The 12,314-nt window shown below is 37.4% G+C and overlaps 1 protein-coding gene across 1 annotated transcript in view; it reads left to right on the plus strand.

Annotated features, from left to right (window-relative positions):
• Positions 1 to 10,000, plus strand: part of LOC132057464 (fatty acyl-CoA reductase 2, chloroplastic-like) — an 89,962-nt gene extending 79,962 nt beyond the window's left edge. Inside the window, exons 8-9 of the mRNA XM_059450082.1 lie at positions 8,580 to 8,971; positions 9,904 to 10,000. Coding sequence (XP_059306065.1) covers positions 8,580 to 8,702 — 123 coding nt within the window. The 3' untranslated portion in view covers positions 8,703 to 8,971; positions 9,904 to 10,000. The remainder of the gene's footprint in view (positions 1 to 8,579; positions 8,972 to 9,903) is intronic.
• The last annotated feature ends 2,314 nt before the right edge of the window (positions 10,001 to 12,314 follow it).

Below are 12,314 nucleotides of genomic sequence, written 5' to 3' on the forward strand. Positions count from 1 at the left end.
TGTACTTGTTGGTTTATATGTTTTTCTTGCTTGTTGCCTTTATATACGTTATCTAGTCTTAGTCGGCCATGATCCTACGAGCCTAGTGTTGTGCTCATACTACTCTTACACTCCTTCGGGAGGTGTAGAGTTATTTCGGGTGATGTTCTGAGTCTCACGACCGTTTCGAGGCATTCGTCAAAGACGTTTCGGGTGACTATTGCAACCCGGTAGTCCCTCCTTAGATTTCGTTGTTCTCATCCTTAAACGTAGGTCGTATCCGCTTGAGTCCGTTATCTATTCAAATTGTAAACTTCTTAAGCTCTGTACGAGTTCTAGACCAGATTTTCAGAATTTCTTATAATAAAAGTATTTATTCCGCATGTTGTATCAAATTAAGGTAGTTATCCAAGGGTTCGCCCACCGGGGAGGGTTAGTGTGGGTGCCCATGATCCATGATTTGGGTCGTGACAAACACTCGCCCCGTACAATGTAGTCGGGCCTAACCACCACTTTATAGAAATTTCCCTTAAGTTTTGGTGGCACTTTCTTTTGTCACACAAGACTCCGGGAAGCGAGCCTCCATTTCAACCATCCTGCACCAATACGATGTGTGACATCATCGTCAATATCCCTATTTGCTTGTAAAATAGACCCAAGATACATGAAACTTCTTTAATTTTGGATGACCTGTGTACCAAGCTTCACTTCCACGTCGGCCTCCTGAGGTACGACACTGAACCTGCACTCCAAGTACTCTGTCTTGGTCCTACTCAACTTGAATCCTTTAGACTCTGACGTCCGTCTCCAATCCTCTAGCTTAGAGTTAACTCCGCTACGAGTCTCGTCAATCAAGACTATGTCATCTGCGAACAACATACACCATGGCACCTTACCTTGAATTTGTCGCGTCAATCCATCCATCACCAAGGCAAATAAAAATGGGCTAAGAGCCGATCCCCGACGCAAACCTATCGAACCGGAAAGTGCTCCGAGTCTCCTCCTATAGTCCTTACCTCGGTCTTGGCTCCATCATACATGTCCTCGATCGCTCTAATGTACGCCACACACCTTTAGCCTCCAAGATCTCCATACGAACCTCTTGGCACTTTATCGTAAGCTTTCTCTAGGTCGACGAATACCATATGCAAGTGCGGGGGGCATAAACACCAAAAATCGAACCGAACCGAATTAATTCGGTTTTTTGGTTTTTTCGGTGTTTCGGTATGATTTCGGTTTTTTTTATATAACAAATTCGGTGTTCGGTTCCGGTTTCACCTAAGCCGATTTTTTGGTTTAACCGAACAACAGAATCATCACCGTACACATGTTACCGTTATAAAGCATTTTCTCGGTCGTTGGCTTATCTTGGTTGCTAAATTTTCTTCACTAATTGCATAAAAGAATAAACTATAGCAATTTGCTTTGGTTAGCTAACGCATCAAATACCATTGTGGATGAGTTGAAAAAAGAATGCCACGGATCCGGAGCTCTAGGAGAATATTCCCATAATAACAAAAATAAAAAAAAGATAACTATGGATTTTGATGCTAATATGTTGCTAAATATCTTTAGCTAACATGATTTTTCGATAATTCATTATTGATTTTCATCGTTAAATAAAATTAGCTATAATCTTTTATTGTTTAGCAATAAATAAAGTCCGTTGGAAATTTTTACAATACAAGGCTTGAATTATGTATGGGAGATTGGATCAATGATCACCTAAAGGAGTGCTAATTTTACCTAGTAGCCAATTTTTACTATATTATTTAAGCACTACAACAACATACCCAATGTAATCCCACAAAGTAGGGTTTGGGGAGGTAGAGTGAAAGGGCGACCTTACTCCTACTCTGTGGAGATAGAGAGAGTGTTATATCCTAAGCATTTTTGCATATTTGGAAAGTTCGAATAATCTTTGTCGTAAGAAATAAGGCCATATTTGGATCTTACTAGTATCAATATGTCGGCTATGGAAACATTGGTGCGGAATTAGCGAGGAAGGTTAAGGACAAAATCGAAATTTTGAAAATTTGTTTCGGGAATTGCGAAAGATGATCCATAAGTAATTGGGCTCAAAAGAAAAAAAAAAAAATTGAGGCCCAAATTTGGAAGGGTGGCCGGCCAAGGCCTTAAGAAATGGCCCAAGCCATGTCATGTAGTGGTCATGTGACATTTAATTAGAAAGGATGACATGTATATATGTGTTCATCCTTTGGAATGTTCAAGAAAAAGAGAAAAGGCCTTCGGCCATAGAGAGAATAAGGAAAAAAAAAAAAGAAGAAAAGATTCTTGGAGCCTCTTTGATTCAAAAATTTGTTTCTTCTTAGATTCTTATTAAGCTCTAGGCCCTCTTCAAGATGACATAAATTTTGGGGCAAGAAAGTGCTTCTTTTGGCAAGAGGAAAAAGTTGGAAAAAGGTAAGAATTTTACTCTTTTGTGTTGGAAAATTATATATATGTTGTAGCATATGTGAAGTACATGAAAACCATGAAAGTAGGGCGTGTATGTTGTGACCGTGAGGTGTGTGTGATTGTGTTGTAACCGTGGGGGTGGTATGGTGAAAGAATATAGGTTGAGTTTGTTTAGTATGCTAGTTGTGTTGTTATGGCATTATGAAGTGAATAGAAGGTTAATGGTTCTTGTTGTCATAGAAAATATGTTGTAAGGTTGTTATAGGAAAATATGCAACTTTGTAGTAGTTTATGTAAATATGAAGATGGAAGTGGTAAGACACAAATTATGATTGGTGTTAATGAAGTTGGAAGACAAAAAATGTGTTATGGAAATTTATGATGAAAATTGGAAGTTTTGGATGGATTATGGTTTGATGGAGATTTTGTATATTTTGTAGAATAATGAGAAATGTGTCCGAATTGTATTTGAATGGCCGCGAATTAGTAGACAAATATGAAAACGTTGATACCGGATTGAAAGTGTGAAGTTAGAATGGAAGTTATTGCATTATGAAGAAAGTAACACTATTCATGCTAGAATGCGTTTTAATTCAATTGTTGATGTTGTTGATGTTATTATTGGGTTGGTTGTTGCTATGTTGGCCGAGTTTAATTCTCGGGGATGTTGGATTATAGGGGAGATGCTGCCCAAATTCTTGTAGACCAATAAGGGCTAAGAATAAGCTCCCCAAAGGCATATGATTTACATTTGGTAACTTTGACCATTTGCGTTACGGACGAAACGGGATTTGAGTTTAAGCGAGCATAAGACGTCCGTAAGGTATGTAAAGCCTACCTTTCTTCTTTTGGCATGTCCTAGTCCTACTAGGTTAAGGTCTAACCCTCGGGATAATTCTGCTCTTGAAATCCGAGTTCGATTTTGCATACTATTCATTGAAATATAATTGAACTATACTCCCATATTTGGTTAAAAGAATCTTAATCTTTGTAACTGCAACGTAAACGTATCCGAATCGCTCCGAAACTCTTACGGATGACTTTAGGGAGCCTAATGTTTGTAATTTAGGTCCGCCGCCCGACTTGACCCGAGGTGGGCCCGCAAGTCCCGAGACTTCCTTATTTGATTAGTTTGATTCATTTCCATACGATATAAGGAAGTGTTTGCCTATGACTCTCTAAGGTCCGTTTGCAATATCCTATAATGTTATTGAACGTTCTTCACTATGAATGATACCAAATTTTCCGAGAATGATCTACGATGTATTTTTCGAAAAATGGATAACTTAAGAGTCCGCGACTTTTGTAAATTAATTCCGATTGACCCGATACTCATTTTGAGCCTTCTGATACTAATGTATATGCATATGAAATTATGTGTCGAGTCCTGGAGTTTACTTTTAATATGTATATGGTTTCCGGTACCACCCGCCGTGCCAATCATTATGACTCCGTTCTGCCGAGACCCGGCCGGTTTTGTGATCGTGCGCATTATGACATATTCGGCGTGTATGACGTGTTACGGTTTTCGAGACCTCGCCATGTGGCCTAACCGTTTATGGTGTTATGATGTGATATGGCATCGATATGTTCCGATGATTTGATGTGTGTGACGTGTATGTGTCTTGAGTTTGCACGTGGATTTGAAATCTTCTTGAGTATGATGTGTTGTGGCACCGTCGGTGGGGCGACCACGTTCCGAGCCTTATGCATGACTTTTGTTTGCATTTTGTACATTTGCATTCCGCACAAAGTTTGATCCGTTACTTCGTATTTGTTTCGTATTTTTTCGACTCCAAATATGATTTGGATTATCAGTATTCTCCGCTTTTACATGCTCGCATTTTTCGCATCGACCCCCTTTCTTCGGGGTCAGGCTTGCCCGCGTGGGCGTACGCTCGGTTGGGTGATCCTCCGGCTTAGGCTTCCATTACGCACATGGAGTGCTCCCCTCGATTCGGAGCCCATATTTGGTATATATGTTTTCGCTACGCATATTCTCGTACATTTGTGATCGTTCGGCACGGCGGGGCCCCGTCCCCGTCATACGTTCGTATCATTACGTTTTGTTTGTAGGCTCGTAGTCATATTTGTGGGTCATGGGTCCGGTTTGTTTGTATATGATTCCGATTTGCGTCCTTAAGCGGCCCCGTATGCCTTTCAATGGCCGATATGGCCCACATGTTTGTATGTATGTGTATGTCGGGCGATGTGCATTCCGCTCACTTTGATTTTGATATGATTCTCGCAGACGGCGACCGCTAGTAGCATTCGTTTCAGTTTGTGTAATGTCTGCTATCAGTTATCGGTACGAATAATATCTATTAAATTTTTATATGCCCTAATATGACAATCTGGTTCGTAAGTTGTCTGGGTGCCTAGGTAGGGCACCAGTCACGGCCCACGGGGCTGGGTCGTGACAGAAGGGATGTTTCCGATAGACCATCGGCTCAAAGAAAGGCAAAGTACGGCGTCCGAAAAAATAATAATAATAAAAGTAACATCTATAGATGTTATTATCAAGTTGAAAAGTAACATCTATAGAAAATATCCCATTTTCGTGCCCATGCCAACAAAAAAAACCGAATTAAAAAACCAAAACCGAACCGAACTAATTCGGTTCGGTGTCCACTTTCAAAAAACCGAAACCGAAAAAACCGAACCGAAGTTTGAAAAACCGAATCGAAAAACTGAACGCCCACCCCTATGTGCAAGTCCCTTTTCTGCTCCCTATATTGCTCCACCAATCTCCTAACAATATGAATGGCTTCAGTAGTAGAACGCCTCGGTATGAATCGAACCGGTTCTTCGAAATAGACACGCCTCTCTCTCCTCATCTCTACCACCTATTTCCCACACTTTCATAGTGTGCCTTAGCACTTCGATACCTCTATAGTTGTTGCAGCTTTGAATGTCGCCCTTGTTCTTATACAAAAGAATCATTGTACTCCACCTCCATTCTTCGAGCATCTTCGCCGTCTTGAAAATGACATTAAACAACTCAGTCAGCCACTCCAAGCCTGCCCTATCTGCACTCTTCCAAAATTCCCCAGGAATCTCGTCAGGTCCGTCGCTCTTCCCCTGCACATCCTACGAACAACACCCTTAACCTCATCGACCTTTATACTTCTACAATAACCACAACCGCGATGCCTCGCAGTATTCCAAATCTCCCAACACACAATGTCTCTTGCCCTTCTTCGTTCAAGAGTTTATGGAAGTATGACTGCCATCTCCGTCTAATGAGAGATTCCTCTACCAACACTTTGCCATCCTTGTCCTTGATGCACTTCACTTGATCCAGGTCGCGTGCCTTCTTCTCTCTCGCCTTAGTAAGCTTGAATAACTTTTTATCCCTGCCTCTGTCCTCTAGTTCTGCATAAACGCGTTCAAAAACTGTCGTTTTCACTGCCAACTTCGCCTCCTTTCTCGCCATCTTATACTTTTCCCTATTCGCCCGCCTCTCTTCGTCATCTTTGCACTTGTTTACCCACGGCTTCGCATCGTCCCTTTCTTCTTTGCTTCCACTTTACCTGGACTTCCCGTTCCACCACCAATCCCCTCGATGCCCACCACGGCGACCTCTAAAGACTCCCAGAACTTTTCTAGCTGCTTCTCTGATGCAACTGGCCGTCCTATCCCATATACTGCTCGCATCTCCCCTACTCTCCTATGCCCCCAAATCTATCAACTTCTCCCCTACTTCTTGGGCACTAGATAGAGTCAAACTCCCCCACCTGATCCTTGGCTATCATCGGCGACCCTCTTCTTCTTCTTCCTCTTAATCTCCAAATTCATCACCAATAGCTTATGTTGGGTCGTAAGGTTCTCACTCGGAATGACCTTGCAGTCTTTACAGAGACATTTATCATCCTTTCTAAGGAGCAAAAGGTCTATTTGCGTTGCAGCCACCGAGCTACGGAATGTTACTAAGTGCTCCTCCATCTTAGGGAAACTCGAGTTGGCTACCACCAAACCAAAAGCCTTAGCAAAATCCAGAAGTGAGACTCCTCCTCCGTTCCTGTCTCCGAAGACAAAACCGCCATGCACATCATCATAACCCCTCGAAACAGCCCCAATGTGTCCATTGAAAGCCTACTATTTATTTCAATTTTAATAAATTTTTACACATAAATTTATACTCCGCGTTGAAAGTTAGGAGTTCAATTGAACCCCCACCTTGAATGCAACATATGTAGGGGCGAATCTATGTATAAAAAATGGGTCACGTGAACTCATAGTCACCCGACTAAACTCGGTATATTATGTATATTATACTTAAAATATCTATAATATGAACTGAAGGAACACATAATCAAACCGGACCGAGTGGACTTTCGATTAAGTGTTGGGTTTTAACCCTAAAGATTGCCGGATTGAACCCAACTAAATGCACTTTTACGCCTTTAAATAAATAAAAATTCTAAGAAGCCTTTAACGTTTTTTTATATCTTATCTTAAAAGCATGTGAACCCATCCTCTTGAAAATGAAGTATACGGCCCCAATGCTCTCTTGTAGTGTTTGTTTTGAAGTAATAAAATGCGTAATGACATAAGGAAAAAAGAGACATGCATCTACTTGTATTAAATTATATTGAGTTGGCCATATTCAACTCACATATAGTCTCTGAGGAGGTTTGATTTTATATCCTTCTCCTTTTGTGTAGTCACTTTCTGAATATTGATATCAAATATAAAGGTTAATATCAAGAGCTTTTTCTTGATATGGGGTGAAAAATATTTATGGCTTACTTTAGATTGTAAGGTTAATTTTTTTTTAAAAAATAAAAAATTCTATGTCCAATTAAATAACATCATGTAAAATAAAAGGAGTAAAATATTACATGCAAGGGGCTAGAGTTAATTCCAATCAATAAAAAAACTGAAACAATTTTGTAAATATATCTTCGATATAAAATTCGAAAGAATCCAATTCAAATAGGTTTTCAATTAAAAATTTCTTATGCTTGATCAAACTTTTTCAAAGTTTTTCACGCGGAATCCGTCGTTTTCAAGATTCTTTCATAGAAATCACTGAAAAGGATATTTATATATTCAAATATTTAAAAATATTTGAGAGAAATGTGATTAAAGAAGAACGTTTTTTACTTCCTAACTAATAATGTTGCCACATAAATAGAGGGGTGCTTCTCCATTAAACTCCCTCTATAAATGGAGAGGACCATTTTGGCTCCTATCTTCTTCTCTTTATTCCAAAATGTCAGTTTTTCTCTTTGAAAATCGCTTTTTTTCCTTTATAAAAGGGAAAAAAAAACTAAGTTATTTTCTAAAAATTATCTTTCTGCTAGTAGCCTTGACTTTGAACATTAAATTTTAGTTCTCGAGGTCCATAAACGTGAGGAGCGTAGGGTTTAAGACACTACTTAGTAATTAAAATTGTACTCTCTCTAATAGTTTAATTTTTAAATGAGATGATGTTATATACTTTGATATGGTATATGTGCAGACAAACATCCTGGGTTCGAGTCTCATTGTCACATATTATCTTGACCTATAAAAAAGAATCAAACCCCCACCTGAGAACATGTTGAAGATATTGTTAAGTAAGTAAAAGAATGTTCGTCTTAATAGTTTCAACTTTTAAATGAGATCGCCTCACGCTACAACAATCACTCCACCAAAAGAAAAAATAGAGAGAGAACAAAAAGGTTTAATTAGGAAGCGTATTGAGACATTATACTATTAAATAATTAAAAATTTGCCCTATCTAATAGTTTAAGATTTTAGATGAGATGGTAATATACTTCAATATGGTACCAGAGTAACTAAATATTTTGGGTTTGAGTATCACACTATCACTCTCATTATTCATGACAATATGATATGCGTACAAATCCTACATCGGAATGGGAGAGGAAAATGAAGAGTTTTATAAGGCATATCAACAAATTCATATGGAACACATGCTTTTCGGCTCGATGATTATGTAGCCCAAGAGACAAATACGTGAGGCCGGTTGGGCCAAAGTGAAAAATATGTGTCATAGGCTTGGGCATAGACGGTTTTAACTTAAACTTTATATTTCACTTTTAATGACAAGTTTTATATCCACACAAAAATCATGACATATTTAAGATCATAAATTTAAAAAATCTTCATTTACTTTTATTTCGTATCCAGTCAACTTGCGCCATATTTTCTGTCTTCTTCACTTGATATAGGTTCCCGTTGATATGGTTGTAAATGCAACAATGGCTGCTATTGCAAAGCATGGATACTTGCAAAATCCAGAACTAATTAATGTCTATCATGTGGCATCAACATCTCTGAATCCTGTATCATAATCTCAGATTTTCGACTATTCTTACGATTTCTTCCATTTATTTCCTTTTGTTAATTCAAAAGGAGATAAAGTTGAGGTCAGTAAGATGAAATATTTTGACAAAATGTCGGATTTTTCAAATTATATTTGCGAGGTGCTATTCAGGCAGCATGAAGTACAATATTTAAGTGAAGAAGAACTTAGACAGATTCAAATACGTTTTAAAAGAAAGGTTGAATATTTGAAGCACTTCAGCAAGCTCTATGAACCATACACTTTCTATAAAGGCTGGTATGTGTGATATATTTCAATTTATATATATATTTTTTTGTGTATATTTAGTAATTTTTAATTTCAACATCTCATTGCATGATATGCTTAAGACCACAAGATATAAAAGACATTTTGGTACATTATACATCATTAGTTTAAGATCACAAATTTCAAAAGTCTCCCTTATATTCTCAAACTTTGTGTCAAGTTAAACTAATTAGAAACATAAAATAAAACGAGGAGGGTAGTTATCAAAGGTTTAGACTAACATTAGTGTTCAATTGTAGTATAGATAAAGATTATCACTTTCTATTTAAGCATTTGAATAACCTTAAGAGACGTAATCTTAGTAGGAAAGACATAAATCGCCAAAAAGGAAAACAAAAATAAGAGGCAAAAAACGAGTGAATTTTAGATTTTTATCGATTTCACTTAGTTAGAATTGATTATTACTACTAGAAACTATATATAAGCACCTTATGTCCAATTTTATATAGCGCACTTTTTTTTTTTTTTTTTTTTAAAATTTATCCCGAAAAGAATGATACTTTTTTATATTCAGAAATAACTTTACTTTAAACTTTCTCCATTTTACCTTTCATTTAATAAAACGATATATAGCCACACAAATATCTATGACTTATTTTCTATCAGACATTTCATATTTCTTTAATTTTTAAAATTCCGCACCCAGTCAATCACTTCACATAAATTGAGACGGAGGGAGTATGTACGTAATTACTGAAACATGAGAAATAGATCTATAAATAATTGCTAAAACTTTTTTTTTCTGGTCTGAAATAATTGCTAAAACATTAGCACATAGTACATGTAATTGATCAATGTGTCGTTTGATTCTTTAGGAGTAGGCAATATTCTTAACATTATACATATGTACTTATAAATGACTCTTTTTTGCTAGGTACTTATAAATGACTCTTTTTTGCTAGGTTTCACAATGGCAACGTAAGAGAGCTAATTGGAGAAATGTCTGGAGAAGAGAAAACAAGCTCTGAAATTGACGTGACCAAAATTAATTGGAGAAATTACTTTGTAATGTACAAGAACATGCACTAGAAGGGAGAAGGATACATTCTTAAGACTGAAACAATTAATCCTGTTTGGTGATAACCATTATTTCAGAGATTTCATTCATATATAGCGTTGTGTATTGAATACAATTTGAAGGACATGACATGTGACTCCAAAAACTCTCTGACTCGATTAATTAACGGTAGAGCCATGAATTTTATCGAGGGGATTTAAAAAGTGCGACTTAAATCAACTTTCAAGTTATATTTTCCACTATTATGAAAACTTCTCTTATGTTAAGGGGATTCAGAAGTTTATATATGTGTGATTTTTTTAATCCTAATTACACAATACAATTTTCCAAATGAAGGAGATTCAGTTGAACTCCTTCCAAAAGATGTGACTCTAGATTGTTTCATTTAATTAGCCTTTGAAAATCTATGTCGAATTACAAACAAACAACTTGTCACGACCCAATTCGCGAGTCGTGGTGGCACCTACACTATCCCTCCGAGTAGGCGAACCACATTACTAATAACAAGTTAAATAAGCGGAAAATTAAATAAGAATAAGTTATCAAGTCTTAAATACTTATCATAACTAGAAATGTTACGACAACCCCAAAATACGGTCAAAGGGTACAAGAGCGCTAACATAGTACGGAATATAAGTACGAAAATACCCGAAGGCTACATATTGTTGTCGAATACAAAAACGAAATAAATAGAGGAGGTCCTTCGGGGGCCACGGATACAAGTACCAAATCAAAAGATGTCACCCTCGCGTATCGGCCACGGGGTGTAGAAGCGGATGACGGATCTTTTGCACTCAACAAAAGTGCGACAAGAGTAATATCGGTACAACACTAGTACCGGTAAGCATCATAGGCCGACGATGATTAGATGTGAAGAAGTGGAAACTAACAAGTGCAAATAGAGCAAACATGTATGGTCACGTATCATATATAAGTAAAGTGTAAAGGAATCATGAAATCAACCAAGATGTGATATAGTTCAATTTATATGTCAAATAGATTTTTGAGTGAATGCAATGAATACCTCTCTCACTCTCGTACACACATGCTTGAATGGGGGACCCGCGAAGTCCATGTACCACTCGTGCTCCACAGAACTCGGAGGCTATCAATCACTCTCAATCTTCGGCAAAGACCTCGGAGTCTTTCTGTCACTCTCAATCTCCGGCAAAGACCTCGGAGTCTCTCAATCACTCACCTCACCAATCATCACAACAATAATATGGAAAGCATGTCATGCTTGATATCAGTCTCAACGATATCACCAATATAAAATCAACAAGTACAAATCATATTAATTTGTTCAATTATCAATATTACCATTCCTTTTTATGTGATGAGTGAGCTAGTATGTGACGGAGATACAAATAGGTGATAATCACAGAAAATAACACATATGGAGACAAGCGACATAAAAATTTATGTGAACCAACTTAATTGGAATTCGCCTCACTTCAAAACGAAGGCCTATATGCTATTCCGTCACTTTCTACAACTACATACGATTCTCTAATCGAGTCTAACTAAAGTAGACCATAACCTACCTCGATATATGAACGATCAAACCAATGCCTTTCCTTTGCGTAGAGCCTCCGAGTGATCGAAATCTATCAAATACGCGATTTACATTAGAATACGAATCTAAGGACACCCATATTGCTATACTTATATTCGAAACCCAAAAAAACGCGCCCGAAAAGTGACCTCGAAGGCAAAGCTGGAATTTTCTTTAAAAATCATTTTGCCCATAACCTAAGGGTCCTATATTCAAAAAATTAGTCAATTTCATCCATAAATGGACTCTCAAATCATAATCTTCTTTCCTAGGACTAGGACTCAAAACCTTTAATTTCCCCAATGTTTTAACTCGGACAAAAATACTAAACCCAATCCGTGAATTCACTATAAATAAGAAGAAAAGGACGTACTGTGCAGTCAATGTAGGGAGGAAGAAGGACGAAAGTGGGCTGCCATTATTTCCAAACTCGTCCTTTCCCACAAACCACTACCATAATTATTAATAATAAATTGAGTCAACATCCGGATAAAAAAGAAAGAATAGAACGAAAACAGTGACAATAGTATTGTAGCAAAACCTTAAACTATAACTTTCCTTTATCCTCATCATTACTACCTACCTAACAAATTTATTACTCCCTTTGTAAAGTCCAAACAGTAGAACCAAAATTGTACACAGCAATATTCGCTCTATTATTTTTTTCAATTCTTAGCAAATCCTCATTCTTTCTGTCATTATTACTCATCATTATACAATGATTCCTCTACCTACTTTTT

Source organism: Lycium ferocissimum, chromosome 5 (assembly GCF_029784015.1).
Source record: "Lycium ferocissimum isolate CSIRO_LF1 chromosome 5, AGI_CSIRO_Lferr_CH_V1, whole genome shotgun sequence".
Taxonomy (NCBI): domain Eukaryota; kingdom Viridiplantae; phylum Streptophyta; class Magnoliopsida; order Solanales; family Solanaceae; genus Lycium; species Lycium ferocissimum.